This window comes from Tympanuchus pallidicinctus, unplaced genomic scaffold, assembly GCF_026119805.1.
Source record: "Tympanuchus pallidicinctus isolate F22 unplaced genomic scaffold, pur_lepc_1.0 scaffold3, whole genome shotgun sequence".
In the NCBI taxonomy this organism is placed as follows: domain Eukaryota; kingdom Metazoa; phylum Chordata; class Aves; order Galliformes; family Phasianidae; genus Tympanuchus; species Tympanuchus pallidicinctus.
Window position 1 is genome coordinate 86,386,752 of NW_026294747.1, and position 16,587 is coordinate 86,403,338.

The 16,587-nt window shown below is 34.7% G+C and overlaps 1 protein-coding gene across 11 annotated transcripts in view; it reads right to left on the minus strand.

Moving 5' to 3' along the window:
* The window catches only part of AGMO (alkylglycerol monooxygenase), a 179,190-nt gene that overhangs the window by 92,364 nt on the left and 70,239 nt on the right, over positions 1–16,587 (minus strand). For all 11 annotated transcript variants that reach the window (XR_008209430.1, XR_008209429.1, XR_008209428.1 and 8 more), the window contains exons 4-5: positions 13,201–13,304; positions 7,829–7,924 (exon numbers count right to left, since the gene is read on the minus strand). Coding sequence is in view for 7 of the 11 variants with exons in the window: in XM_052695401.1 (XP_052551361.1) it covers positions 7,829–7,924; positions 13,201–13,304 (200 nt within the window). In the remaining 4 variants the exon portion in view is untranslated. The remainder of the gene's footprint in view (positions 1–7,828; positions 7,925–13,200; positions 13,305–16,587) is intronic.

Here is a 16,587-nt window from a genome sequence, read left to right on the forward strand (position 1 = left end):
ATAAAACTTTAATTACATTCTCCATAGAGCTGCTGTGTTAATTCAGGACAACACACCCATGTATTTATACAGATGGCCCTGGTGATCATATTTGCCATGTGAATTCTCTACAGGGAGGCTAGGGAAAGGCAGAACTCCTAGGATACATGCTTGTCTGCCCAGTTTCACACTTTGAAATCCTCAGCAAACCCTGATTTATATACTGCCAACTGTTTTCCTATCTGATTAGGCAGTTTTCTATTCCAGTAAGCATGTAAAATGGATGTAGCCAAATTTCCACAGTGAGGAACGAAAAAACAATATTTATAGTTTAGAAATAAAATAAGCCAAAGGAATCAGGTCTGTTGGGATCATAAAGAGTTTAATAGGGTGGTGAATTTCTGACAAATCTAGATTGTAGGAATGGGAGGTGAAAGCCTAGTTTTAATGGATAGTCAAGTTTAGGGTATGTTTATATAATAAACACACAGACTTAAGAAACGTGTTTAGAATAAATTATCTTGAAGGCAGACAGTTGTCACTTTTTGTTGGTTTATGCTTTAGCCAGAAGGTAAGGTTTAAATCAAGTAGACATCTGACATGAATATTTCAGCTACCACTTTCAATAAGTGAATGCAACATTTTATATATATATATATATATATATATATATATATATATATTTTTTTTTTTTTTGCAAGGTCTAATTAAGCCTTCTTGTAGAAAGATAAGCACATGTTGCTTATGTCAATCAAGTTGTCCACTACAATGCAAGAAAACAATCACTAACTTACTGTTTTGATTGTAATATTACAAATAGCAGAGCACAATGGGAGTCACTCTTCCGGTTGTATATCAAGTTAAACATTTTAAACAAACTCCAGGAGAAAAACTGCTATACAATTTCAGTATTTCTTTAATCAACTTGACAAATACATGCTGGTGACTGTGGAGAAAAAAAACAGAGCAATAAATCATATGCCAGCCCTGAAACAAACCAAATATATTAAACTGTAGCTCTTCACTGTACCTCTTTAAAAAGACAAAAATACAGTCATCATCTTGCACTTTGTTGTTTTTCTTTTAATAAATAAATGATTTCCAAATATTATTTTGCTTTTAAAGCCACAATCAATTAAAATAGATTCTCATTGAGTACAACTACGTGTAAAACCCAAGATTACTAAACATAACTTTGTTAAAACGTGGAAAAATATGATTTTTTTTAATGTCATTTGGTCTCTCTAATTTATCTCCACATTAATTTAGTATCCTTTCATTATTTTATTAACTTTAATTGGTAAATAGGTTGCTTATGTTGCTCTGCATTCTGCAGAAATGTATTGTCTCTAAGTATCTCATTTCACACTCACTTTGGTAATTCTCCTCAGACAAAATAGACTGAGTGATCTACATAAAATTACTGAAATAATAATTTTGGTTTTAGGGTTTCTAAAGGTAATTCATAAAGCCCACCACTGCTGAATTAAACATTTCATAGCTGTATCGTGCAAGAATAGTCTTTCAAGAATACTCTCTTACGAATGTTTTATTTTCCCTCTCTTATGTTATTCTTTAAACACAGGAAAAAAGTATATGCTTTATATACCTAGAAAGAATATACTTTTGCTTCATCAAAGATTATATGAATAATGGAAAAGTGGAACACAGTTTACAATTATTGCTAATATTTCTGCTTAGCGATAGTGCTTCTTGCTTTGTACTTTCCTGCTCCCTGGCAAGGTGACTTTCATCCTTAGGCTGGTCAGAAAACCTAATAAGTCATTCTGGCAGATGCAGTGGGTTGAAGCAGTGAGATGTCTGTTTTTTGGAATCATGTTTGAGTTTTACTGTCTATATCATGTATCTATTCTATTTGGACGTACAAAGGCCGCGTCTGCATTAAATAAAGTATTTTTATCTCCCTGGTATTCATTGATCTATTTGCCCTCTCTTTCTCCCCACAGTAAATGCTTGAGTTGTCAGTTTGTGGCAGATGAACAAATGAGTTTCTGAAGCATCAGCTATGAGGAATGGTACCAGAACATTTGTTTGGAAAACAAAATTTTGTTCTTTATGCAAATCAGTGATTAGTTAATTCCCCACTGTCTTTAGAATGACTCTGTCTTTGTAAAAGTGAGATCATCCAGCTTCTATGGTAGAATGTCAGACAACATGGGTTGTTTCTGGCATCCCCAGTCCAAACATCTGAGTCACTGAGAGTTATCAGGTACAAACTTGAATACTAGACTAGGAGAATGGTTGTATATCACCTTTAAATTGCATCCATCCTTCTTATCATCTTTGGTAAAAAGTCTCATGAACGGTAACTTTTTAGATGAATCCCTTTTAACTTGAATAGGACAGCTGTTTGTCTTTCTGATTTGAAACAGCACATCAAATAGGCTCATATATTTTTTGCTAAAGGGATTGAATGAAATAGAAGGTTGTTCTTTCACTAAGTGAGCCAACATATTAGAATACAGAAAGTGAAATATTTGGTTGGCATATGCTATTTGAATTCAAAGTGAATTTTCAGAGAAAAATTCAAGGGAGACTTCAATTTCACAATTATACTGAATGCATTAGATTATTAATGATTTTATCTTTTAATGACAACATCAGCTACTTTAACACTTCTAAACTACTGAAAATACTTTAAATAACCTTTTTTTTTTACACTTGTTTGCTTCTGCATTCCTTTCTTATTTAAAAGAGACTAGAGCATACTATGTGCAAAATGATGGCATAAGAAAATGTAAAAATGAAATATGGAAGAAAATAAAGCATCAGTCTCACTTGCTGGGTCCTGAATATAGAATATAGTAACTGTGTACAGAAAAATAGCATCCCTGAGTGGCTTGTGTTGGAAGTGACCATAAAGCCCACCCAGTTCCAACCCCCTGCCTCGGCAGAGTTGCCACCCACCAGACCAGGCCACCCAAGGCCCCAACCAACCTGGCTTTGAACACCTCCAGGGATGGTGGATCCACAGGTTCTATGGGCAGCCTGCACCAGCATCTTACCACTGTCTAAGTAAAAATATCTAATCTAAACTTTCTTTTAGTTTAAGACCGTTACTCTTTATCCTCTTGAATATCTTACCTGTTGTTTAACGCTGTCACTTACTTATCACATTGTCCTAAAGAATTATAATTCTTCTAACTGTCACCTACTGGACATTTCTCTTAAATAGTTCCCGCATGAAGACACATCTATGTCCACTAGACCTTAAAGAACAGATCTTGATATTGATTTGGTATTCACAAGTGTATTGCTGCTTAAAAGAGCTATGTGCATTTGTTTGTATTTTACTTAATTTTACTTTGTTCTTTAACATGCTTGTTTAATTTCCTCATTGAATTTGTGCCTGCATTTCAAAATCCGCTGAAGATTTTTTCTGAATATGGCTATCTTCCTAGGTAAGAGATGATGGCCTTAAGGACTTCAGGACTGAACTACAACAACTCACCTGTACTGACAGCTAATGTGCTTTACATGGCCAGAAACAGAATTCTCTCCTATGAAAGAATGAAGTCTCCACAATTTCTATCTTTCTTTGATTTTTTAAATTAAATAAAATGGAGATAAGTCAAAGCTAAAGAAAGTCAAGCTTTAACCTGCACACAGTATAGGAGCATCCTACTGAAATCATTCTTCCTTTGCTTTCCTCTGTGTCTCATAGTTGTGAATTTGGGGGTGGAGATGGCATTAAATACAGCATACTTGGCATACTTCCATAGCAAGTTTCAGCTTTCCTGAATCATTGTTTTCGGATATAAACGCACATGTTTTGGACTATGTCTAGAGCAATTTCAATTCTTTTTTGCCAGCCTGTGCTGCTAAATTGTTTCCCAGTCCTTTCCTGCTGTTTTCAGCTATGTTATTCCTTGTTAATTGGAGTGCATCACTTTTATCTGCTTTGATGATGCAGGAAGACTTAAACAAGGGAATAAGAGGTGCTTTAAGAAATCTGACATCTGTGAGTATGGTAAAAGGCATAGATTATGGCCTTTCCCCAAATTAGAAAACTAAACAGAAACTAATGCATGTCAAAGATCAAACAGGCAAGCTATAACCTGCCTCCACAATTACTACCAAAAGGGATTGATTCAGTTGATATTTTCCAAATACAATCTGACATCTCATAAAAATTACAGCTAAATCTACAGAAACTAATTTTTGTTTTTTCACAGGTGTTTATCAGGTTATAAATGCTCCTAACTTATTGGTTGTTATAAATGCATTATGGAAGGATATAGTTTAGTAGAAGCCATAGAACTTCGAAATCACCTGTGAAAATAAACTGAAATTGAATATTTCTGTCTGTCAGTAACAGTCCTGAAACATTTTGTGGCTTTTGAAAAATTAGATTTTTAGTGCTCTATAACCAAAATATTATTTTAGTTATTTATTTTTGAACTTCCCTTATGGTCTCCTCATAGAAACATTTCTCCCTGCCCATTTAAGGCCACATCTACTGACTGACTCATTCTATTAGCCTAAATTGGACTGGACTGAACCAAAAACTGTTTTCCCTTGAATTACTGGGATCCTGATTTTATGCACCATTACAGATTCACTTATATTTTCTGTCACCTAAATAAGCAATGAATACAATTATTTCAATACCATTAGGTGTTATTCTGAGATTTTAAAAAAGTCTTTGGAAAATTTGTCTTATTTCAGATTGCTATGTAGACAGTGTGGTAACATACAGAAGTACTGAAAAAAGGTGAACTTCAGACAGCAGGAATTGTTCCAACTGCTGAATATACCAAAGAAAAATGCATAATTTATCTAAATGACACAGTTGTGTTTTCACTCTCGGAAAACCTTTACTTCCTTAATTACTACAGAAATGCCTTACTTGTATCTAGAATTATCAAATTGTTTGAGTTGGAAGGCACCTTTAGAGGTCTAGTTCTAATTCCTTGCAATGAGCAGGGACATCTACAGCTAGATCAGGTTGTTCCCCTTCCCTTTAGATACTGACAGGCTGCAGTCAGGTCCCCCCAGAGCCTTCTCTTCTCCAGGCTGAACAGCCCCAGCTCTCTCAGCTTGTCATTGGAGGAGAGGTGTTCCATTACTTGGATCACTTTATGATCCTGATCACTTTATGACCCTCCTCTGGACTTGTTTCAACAGGTCAATATCTGTCTTGTACTGTACAACACACCTGGTTGCAGTACTCCAGGTGAGGTCTCAACAGCATAGAGCAGATCACCTCCCTTGCCCTGCTGGCCACACTTCTTTTGACGCAGCCCAGGATACTGTTGGCTTTTTGGGCTGTAAGGACACACTGCTGGCTCATGTCCAGCCCCTTCTGATTTCAGTGCTAAGGGTCTTTTATTATTACTAAAAAATGGTATAGAGTAGTTGTTGTATAAAATTTATAATGTGTAAAATTGAGAACTTATTTAAAATAAAAGGACACAAGTTAGCTAATACCAAGAATACAGGCAATTGAGAACACTGAGACAGAAAGAGTGGGTACAGGATAATCTTTATGATTGTCTTTGCAGGAATATATGAGCTATTTGAGTTAAAATAAAACAGTTTGTCCTTAATCTGCCTGTAGGAAAGCAAAACAAAAACTGACACAACAAATCTTGAAGAATGCCAAAGTGATAACACAGGAAACTTCTCTATTTTTTTTAATGGTACTGAACGTATTTTAAGCAAAATTTGGGAAAATATCAGGGATCATACTTGGGCTATAAACTTTTGCTCTAAACTGAAACACAGCATGCAAAATTTCAGCACAGTAGAATGACTGCTTTTTAATTATTAAACTCAATTTGAACTATTTCTTTAAGCAACAAAAACTCTCCAAAATCTAGACTTAAATAAAATTCCTTCCCTTAGATGCAAACTTTCCTATATTTACATTATTTAACACTGTTAAACAAAGTCAGGAAAATAATTAAAAAAAAAAAAAAAAAGAGGGAAAATCTCAAAAAAGTTAAAATTGTAACAGTTGTCACAAAATGAACAAAATTGAGTATAATAGTTAAAAATCAGTTTAACTTCATCAAAAATACTGGCTATTTTAAACCTCCATGTCTACAGTAGCTGTTGCTATTTCCCCTCCTTTATATTCTCTTGTCTATTAGATCCTTACTCTCAACAGAAGAATAGGGCGTAACCCTATTTCTATTTTGACATTATTTTTTACCTTAAAGCATGACTTCAACGCATTTCAACTGATTTTATTTGCATTACAATTTCAATAATATCAACGCTACGAATATGTCTCTTTAATAAACAAAGATCTATGATTGGACTAACTGGATCTGTATAAAAGATCCACTGCTTTCCTACTGACACACTAACTTAGCAGTAAGAAGTGCTTATCTTTTCATTGAGAGTGAAATTCATTCCTGTTTACACTACTGTCTAAACTTGGCTCATACGATATAAAAATTGCTTTAAAGTCCTATGAAGGATTTAGGACTTTAGAGAGATGTAGGTGACTCATAGGCTTCTGAAATTCACTTTAGATGTACACTGTGGCACCAGTGCTTGGACTCATTGACTTACTCCTAAACACCAGAGACATCTCTGAGCCAAGGAACAAATAGCTTCAGACAGAAGAGAACAGCTAAATAAGGCACATAATATTTTTTTTTTAGGAATAAAACACCTAAAAACCAATTTGGAGATCCCAAGGCATGGTCAAAGAAACTGCTACTGTGCAACTCAGAGTATTTATTTGCTATAGTTTCAAACTGTTGGATCATATTTGCTCAAAACATTTTGATAACATTAACTTGAGTTTATTACAGTTTTGGTGAAGTTTGTTACATATATTGCAAATTTTTGGAATTCACTTGATATTGCAGAACTCAAGACACGTATTAATTTTTTTAGAAATTTGTCCAGAAGAACTGACAGTAGCAAAAGTTTGCTATTGGGCTACTGTAAATAGCTTATTTTTGATGGTTGTGGTGTTTATACATGTATATGTACATATATATATATATATATATATATATAGGCAAGCACACAGAAAAGATAAAATAAAAACAGGAATTTAACCAACATGATCACCTAGAAGAGCAAATAGAATAAAATTGTTTTGCAAGTGAACTGTCCTATAGATGGCATAATGGAGGAAAAAAGGCATTTAAATCATCAGAGTAATCAAAGGAGTGAAAGTAGAGCAGAGGTAATTAGCTTGCAGCCTAGTAGAGGCTACTGACATTCATGCTACTGACATAACATGCAAAAGTAGCATGCGGGAGAAGGCAGAAGGTTGTTCAATGACTTGAGAAATGTGGGAAACTACTTAATAATTGCCATGGGTTATTAATTTTACGTGTATGTAAAATAGATTTTGCAAATGCACTCACAAAATAAATAAATAGTACAGTCATAAACAAATAGCTAAGAGGAAACAAAATCTTTTCATCTGAGAACTACATACATAAGATGGAAATAATATCTGATTTCAACTGCAACTCCAAACAATCCAAAGCACTATTTTTTTTAATACATTTTTCCCTATAATATTTATCTTACAAATGAAATCAGATGTAGTTATCTGCCAGAAATTTTTTAATAAGCTGCAAAATAGGAAAATATAGTATTAAAATTCAAAAAAATTTTTGATTCCCTCCAGTTACTTTTTTTTTTTTTTTTTTAATCTAATTGGGACCAACTGGCCTCATTGCTTCTTATAAACTTAGCAATATATATTCAGAAAAAGGAATAAAAATGAACAGATGTTTCTCCTTAAAGAAGTCAGACAAAGATTTTTCTTACACAATAAATCAGCTGCTAGTGGATTTCCAGGACACTGCTCCAGGCTAACTGTTTAGGCATGTCTTAAAAAAAAGGGGTTTACCTCTGTATGTATCCAAAACTGGTAAAGTAGATTAAATTGCAGATGAACAGCAAACACTGATGGTGGAATGAAAAGAGCCATGGGTAAGTTGAACATCTGGAAAATGAAAAAAAATAATACACTTATCAATCTAAAATTGTGATGATATAATGAAGTACTATCTCAGGAGCTCAAAGCATTGCGCAAGATAATTCCATCTCAACATGCCTCTGTAATGCAGACGTTAGATAGAATAGATACTGATCATTATATTGCTACTAGACAAGGAATAACGAGTGAGATATAAATTGCTGTGAAAGTCATTTGTCAAAAGTAATAAAGTGAGCAAGCAGTAAAATCAAGTAAAGAATTCAGAAATCCTGAAATGATACATTTATTCTCTGAAATGCATGGAGTAGACAGCAACATATCCTCCACACGAAGGCTTTACTTTTAGGGGAGAATTATCACAGAGTAAGCAAGGTGTGAATTTATAGCACTGTAGACATCCCCTATGCGAGCACCAAAAGGGTAAGGCAGAGTTTACTCCACTTTCAAAACTGATTACAAATTTTTGCCCTAACTTGCTCACAGCATATCCCTTGAAACCAGGACATACTGCTGGATTACAAACAATGGGCTAGCACAGAAGTAGTTTCAGCAAACTATCTCCTTAGAAAAAAGATTATTTCTTGTAAACAGAGAAAAGTCTCAGTACAATCAATCAACCATTCTGCTGGCTGAGCAATAGGGTAAGACTTGCATGCATTGACATGTAAAAATTACCTTTTTTTCTTCCTCCTTTTACCTGACTTTGCATGACATCAGCTGAATTAACAAGTTAATTCTTCCCTAAACAGATTCAAATTCCTTTTCTACTTCTCACAAAATAAAGTCTTTAAATATCAGATAAGAAATTTGATAGCCCTGATAGGCCTCCTGAGCAGCAAATTGCTTAAGCATAGGTCTGCAGAAAAACAATGCATAGTATTTAACGATGGTATTCCTTCTGTTTTTGTCAAGAGGTCTATCCAGTAGGTAAGACGTCAAACTGGGGGTGTGAAACAAATGCACTTCCAACCCAGGGATGTGACTGACACAAAAGTCACAGTGATTTGCCAACGTTAGAAGCCAATGGATAACTCCAGCTTGGTCTGCGGTCTTCAACACTGGAAAGAAACCACAAAATCACAGGAGCTTCAGCATTACCTTCTAGGGCTGTGACAGCTGTGATTTCAAAAACTACATTCAAAGACTACATGGATCACAGCTGCCCTACAAACTATACATACATTTTTCCTGTTTAAGTGCCATGGAAGTTATTTTTCAAGATGTAAAAGAATCCAAAGATAGAAGGACTACACTGAGCTTGTGGAACTTACAGAACATCAATTATCTAGCTTTAATCAGTACTTGAAGACCAAAGTGTTTGTGCAACATTTCTGAAAACAAAAAAGAGAAAAATATATTGAGAAGTTGAATTTTACACATTTAATTCCTAATAATCATGCAATCTCAGTAAATTCACACAAATTCACAGCTACTCTTACTGAAGGTGGGAGCTAGTAAATGTCATCATGGAGGTGCAGCATTTAAGTATGAAATTTTGAGATGGTTATGAGACATTTTTTAGAGTTAAATATTTAGAGCAGATCAGACTACCAGCAACCTGGACACCCTTCGTATTCAATTACTAAAAGTGCAGTAAGCTCCAGGAAAAGAGACTGGGAGATATTTGTCTCATGACAGCCAGAAGGCTGGCATGTTTTTTCTCAAAATCTTACAGTGAAGTCAAGGAAGGACTAGGACACATGGCCAGTAAAGTTACTGCAATTTTCTCTTATTATTGATTATACCTGTCTAATGGCATGATAAGAGCAGGAATTTTTTTTTTTTTTTTTTTTAAAAAAAAGAACAGAGAGGAAGTTGGTTGAAAAAAAGAAAAAAACAGATGGCTTTCAGATTATTAATGGAAGTGATTGCAGGATTTAAAGCAGAGTTAAAGATAATATGCTTTTCCCCTAAAAGTTGCAGAATGCAATTTGGTGGTATTTACAGGTAACTCAGAGGGGAAGGAAGGATCATCTTCACATTTATTTTGTAACCTACTTCTCAGAAATGACTACTGGGATTTTCCTACTAAATAGCAAGATGAAGAAAATATCATATAAATACGTAAAATTGAGAATGCTTTTCTAGCTGCCTCATGTTTCTTTCAATGCAAGCTTTATTTTATAGAGACAGGATTTGAAAGATCATTTCTGAAAGCTGAAGCCATACAAAGAGATAAAATCCTCTTATATAAAAAAAAGTCTCCCATTTGTGGTTGTACTGCAACAAGATCAACATCAGAAAGAAAAGAAATTTTTGACTGGAAACACCAATTTACCAAATCAAAACATTTCCTGGGAACTTACCAGCTTTCACTAATCTGCAAAAGAAAAGCTTTCCTGGCTCAGAGATGGAATTTCTGGTCAAAACTGCAGAAAAATGTCACACTCAAATCTTTTCCCATGTGTGAATTCAGCAACAGAAATTGAGAGAGAGCCACAGTGAGTGATAACCTGGGAAATGCACTCATTGAGGAAGCAGAGAGGAATTCATGCATCGCAGCTGCGTGTCAACAACTAAGGAATTGGCTTTTCTGGAACAGTGTATGTCCACCACATTGCTGAATGCTCTCTGAATTGGGCATTCTCTATCTTTCTGTCTCTACTAAGTAAAAACTTATAAATGCTTCCACAAAGAAATGGAAAGATGTGAATATTATGAAGTTTAGCAGAAGGGCAGAGTTTCCTGAACAGGACCAGCACTGAGTCCATCTCTCTCTAGGCCCTGTCGCTGGGGTTAGCTGCTAATCTTCTCAGCAAAAAGCAAAGGGACTATGGTGCACAGCAATGCTCTGATGCTCTGCCAGAAAATTACTCCCAGCTAGCTAGCTAGTTCACATGAGATATACTTTTGTGAGGATTCATTGGGAAATAAAGATTCTGTGCCGGAACAAAGAGTTACCTGTTTCCTTTCTAAAATTATATACAGGCATTTCCACTACTTTTAAAGCATCAGGTGTAATTCAAACCATTAGATCTAAGTTGATTAGATAGCTTTATATAAATTTCAAACTAAAGTCTTACTCTTGGGTGACAGTTAAGTACTGGTACTCAAGGAACTAAGCCACATCTTTTCATGCATCCTCCTTTCACAACTGCACAAAAAACTGTATACAACATCAGCTTGCTGATGTCTTCTTAAAAATTAATACACACTCTTTCCATCTTTTCATTCCAAATAGGCTTCAAAACCACTTCTCAGTCTAACAGTAGGTCTGCTTCTCCACAGCCTCTCCACTGGACAAATGGAAATGCTTTGTGTGCAAGTGATTTGAAGTGACAGACATTCAATTTCAAGGTCAGTACAGCTCATGCCAGTGATTGTACTTAAAACATGTTTTTCTCTTCTCTTTCATTTCACATCTTTTCAATCAGCCCAAGCACAACCCACACAGATTGTTATGCTGATTTATTTATCTTACAATGTTTAACTTAAAACACATACAGATCTGGCAACAGAAAAGTCTCACAATCCCACAACATCCACCATGACTTTCTCACAGCACCCACAGAACTGGATGGAAACTGCATTCAACAGTACAGTTTCAGTGACATCAGACTACTCTCAAAGATTAACTAAAGATTTCACTGAGTTTCAGCTTCCAAGCAGATTCATCCATGAGGTTCTGGGAAAGTCTGGCAGTCCAAAAATAACACAAGTGTAAGAATTAGCAGGAATTGTGTTCATGCACATTAAGGCTTTGGAGAAAGAAAACCAGACACTTCCCAAAAATTATGGAGAGAGGAAAATCCTCATATTTACATCAACAAAATGCTTTGGTTAATATCAAATATTTGGTAGAAGTGGATTTCTACACTGTTTTCCCTTTTCTCAAAGCAAATCAATGTTAAATGAGCATGTTATTTGCCAAATGATACCAGTGTGGTCCTGAGGATGGTCTCCAGAACCTAAGAAAACCAGACATCTTGGCCTCCCTGAATATTTTGTGCTCTCAAAGGCATCATCCTCAGAATCAAGCAAGCAAAGTGCTCATACACACACCCATCTGTACACACACAGGCTTTTTGTCTCTTTTGAATTATTGTTTTTGTTAAGCATTTGAACATATGGTCCCAATGGGTATATGTTCAAAGGTTAAATCTTTAACATGGCCGTATTTATATAGGAAGCAGAGCAGTGACAGAGATATTTCCACTACTGTTCATTATGGCCATTTAAAGTTGAGGCATTGCTGCTAACATCAGATGACTATTTTATGAATAAAGTTAACATGAATTTATAGAAAAGAGTTTAAGACAAAACTCAGAAATAGTATCCCTTTCTCAGGTTCCTAAAGAAACTCTTTTTTTTTTTTTTTTTTTTTTTTTTGAACCTACTAATCTCACATTATGCTTGTGAAAAAATTATGAACAGGCTAAACCCACGTTCATTTATGTGAGACAAATCCAGTTGCTCATAGGCTAATCACAGAAATTGCCAGAGGTCTGTGAGTTTCTTCCACCCACCTGTATTACACCTCACTGGAGCACAACTTTTATACGTTTTATATACTTTATAATATATATTTAACGTTACTTTAATATCTAATGCAGATAGTTCAAATTGTCAAATTATAATCTTAAAAAAAGAAAGAAACAAAAAATCTAAGTTAAAAAAAAAAGCATTCAAAAGAGAATATAAGAAAGCAACTGATGAAAAGTGGCAATTACCCTGAGCCCAAAACTAAAAATGGGATAGTATTTTCAACGAATTTATGAATGTATCTGAAAATATATGTTTATAAATCTGTGAGTAACTGTCTTATTTTCTATTTTGATGCGTATATAACTCACTATTTAAATTTTATCTGAAACAAAACTAGGTAAAAGTGGTGGCATACTTCTTTGACTTTGAGTGCTGACACATGTCACTAGCGGAGACAAATAAATCTGTTTGCATGTGTCCAAAGTAATCTTTACTTGTTTCTTTCTCTGCTCCATTCAGCTACAGAGAAATTTTAGAGTGGTTATATTATACTCTGAACTTTTCCCATACTTATGCATGAATAACTAAATAAAGAACTATCCTTTTTACTTGGGAAATCATGAACATATTAAAAAGAACTAGTCTTAACTATTGTATCTCTTTTCAGGTTTGCTCTAAAAGCATTGATGAATTACTTTTAAAGCTTACAACTTTCAGATTCTTCCATTTCATCTCCTCTGCTTTTCAGAGCCAAATATCTTAAATAATTAATCTTCTCCTTCAAAAGGAAATAAACACTGTATTTTCACTTCTACTAAATCATGGTGATATTGTTTGTCAAATCCTGTGCAACTTACCCAGGAGGTGTATCTCTGCAGAAAGGATTGTCTCAGGGCTGTGAACAAGTTGTAATCTTCAGAACTATGATGTACCTGGTGCGCTGCCCACAGTATATTCACCTCTGCAAAATAGATAATTTCTAATGATGTATGTACAAGTGAATAAAGTAATATTTGTTTCCCATGGCCTTTTTTTTCTTCAGCTAAATACAACTAATCTTCCAATTTACACTTTGCTATTATCGTGTAATATAGCATACCAGGTAATAAAAACTATTGTTCAGAGAGAGCTTCAGTAGGATGGGTTAAATGTCAATAAGCAGATACAAGTCAGTGTAACTTTTGTGTCGATGAAAGTGAGACTACAGCAGGAACAAAAGTCATCATGGGAGGGGCAGAAGGAGATATGAGAAGAGAGCTTAACATTCAGAAAGCCTGAGCTAAGTCTCCTGATAACATGAGATTCATTAGGAGCTCCATGGGGTTAACAGGGACAAGGACTGACTACGTCTTAAAGCTTTCATTGTTTACTGAAGTTATAATTCAACACTAGAAGGAAACACAGAATGTTCCACTAGTCTTATGCTTCGTATTTAAACAACTTAACCAACATCTGCTTGTTATGCTTTTCTGGAGCACGTAAATCCACTTGTACCACAGACCACAAAACACCATTGCCTGCCCACTCTTTTTACACAAATGGAAAAACAAATGGCTTCTTTCTGGAAAGTGTTGGAAATTCTGGAATCAGTCAAAAGACAGTGAAAATTCTGTTGTGCTACAGTTAAGAAAAGTTGCTGGAATAAGGGCAAAAACAGGGTCAGGTGGTTTTTTTTCTGAAAGTGTGACACCTCTGTTGTACTACAGTGAACAAAAATATTTCAAAATCCTATTTGTATTTCAAAACATTTTCTCATACAGTGCAAATTTGGATGCTCTCTTCACAATGAATATTTACTTTTTTTTTTTTTTTTTAATCTAAACAGTCTTAAGTGAGAGGTTATCAAACAGAAAAGAAAGCCAGAAAAAACTCACGGCCATCAGATACAAAGACACAAAGAAAGAGGAAGACCTTAATCACAACAAAATGGGAAAGTGGGTGGCTAATGTAGATCAAATAATGCCTATTTAGCACAAAAACTAATTCAAGGTCACATATATCCCAAGGGATGAAGCATACTCAAAGCATCAGCAGATTACAGAAATTACAAGTTAACTAGCTGTCCACCAACTGCGTGGTACCTTCACCGCTGAATTGTTTGACCCAAACAATCAGAGAAGTGCCATTTGCAGATATTATAACACCACTCACAGAATGATCTTATAATGTGTATTTGAAGGTTTGAAATTATCTAGCGTCAAGCTTCCACTCAGTAGTTCAGGCCTGTTGATTAAAATGTTTGCAATGTGAAAAGATCAATCTTAAGGTGCCTGAAACATTTCAATGGACTTGACAGTCTTGAAATAGGAAGTAACAGACTTGTATGTTAGATAATGAGATTTTAAAATGTAATGAATTTTGATGGATTTTTGGCAGACTGCATAACAACACCATTTCTGCATATTTTCTAAGAAAATCCTTACCATTGCTGAATGGAAACTGTAGGTTCAGTTATCATAAAACTAACTTAACATTCAACCTGAGAATTATTAATTCTTTAAAGCATTTCTTCCTGAAGCAGCAAACGTTCACTGTATCAAGAATTAGTGATCTCTTTCTCAAAAAAAAAAAAAAAAAAAAAAAAAAATCAGAAAAATAACACTAACAAAACATCTTGATTTATTCCAGCCTAATGAGCTCACTAGGAGATGAATTATTCAGGTGAGCTTCAGTACTCAATAATAATTTGTATTTAAAATGTTTCCCAAGACCTCAACAGAAGCTAAATGAGTGAAAAAAGCATCTGAAAAGGTGGAGGTTAAAGACCTGTCTCCTTAGTTGTTTTAAAAGCATTTACTTCCTATCACAAACTGTGTGTAACACAAGCCTCCGCTCAATGAAGTACAGCTGTACAAACAGGGTACAGTAACTGGATCTTGCTTCTTTCCCTCAGTCATTTTTCTGCATTGTGAAAAGTTCAAGGAAGAGAATCTATGATGATTTTTACAGTCCACTTTCACTCTAGTTAAGGTCAAATGGCTTTCAAAATGAATTACTAAAAAGACATTTTATTAATATTCATTTTTCAGTTAAACTGCCTCTTACACTAACAACAGTAACAAGGTAACTGAATATTGGTAAAATGTTAATCTTTCAGATCTGCAAGTCAGCCTAAACGATCTATCACTCAAAAATATACCACAGGAATATTAGGGACATAAACAAAAATTTATGTCAAAAGTAATTTAACCACTAAAGCTGTTTCAGACTTTTTCTGCTACAGTTAAGTGAATTAAATCTTCCTCCTAAAGTCTCTTCTTGCTGACATTAACATCACCGTCTGTGTTAAATTCCTTGATCAGAAATAATTTCTGTCCCCCGCATTAATGTGAAGAAACTGACTATCTATTACTTCTTTTTGAAAGAGAAGAATAATTTCATGAATAAGTATAAAATGGATCACTCCAAAACTCATTCTGTAACCAACAGCACACTAAAAATATTAAATATTACCATAATTACAGGTAAAAGACATCTCACAAATGTAAGAAACAGACCAACAGATCAAGAATTCATTGAAGAAACAGATCAAGCACTCATTAAAGAATGCAGCTGATCGCTCATTAACTACCCAAATCAGGGAAGTATGTGTCTACATAAAGGGTAGACCCCTAACAAAAGGGCTGTAGTTTCATTTTTTTATTCATATGTAATAATGACTACTTGAAGCAAAGTGAAAAATGAATAAGAATGAAATTAATAAAGACCATCTCCAATGTACTTTCTAATATTTATTATTATGTAATGGGTAAAAATAAGAGAGAGAGACAGTTATTATCGGATTGTGCGTGTGTGTGGGGGGAGGGATGGGGGTATTTTTAAAGAAAAAAGGAAGTATGATCATGTTTTGTAGATCTCACCAGTTAACAGTCACCAATGAAACCACGGGGAAAAGAAATAGGCAAAAGAACTGCCACCTAATGCTCTAAAGATATTTTTGATGATGCATTCTAAGTCACTGTTACAGAAAATATAAAAATTACATAACTGAAATACACATATGCACAAAATCACTCTTTTTGATTGGGAAGAGTGAACGTCAGAGAAGCACTGGATAATTCAGGTTGGAAAAGATTAGATGTGTAGTCTAACCTGCTCTCACCAGAAAAAACCACCAAGTTTCTGAGGGTCAGTTAAGCCTTGGAAACTTCCTAAAACAGAAACTCTCCATAACCCATTCCATGAGGCCTGAATGTCCTCATGGTGGAAAAGTATTTCCTTATATCCAACCAGAACCTTTTTAT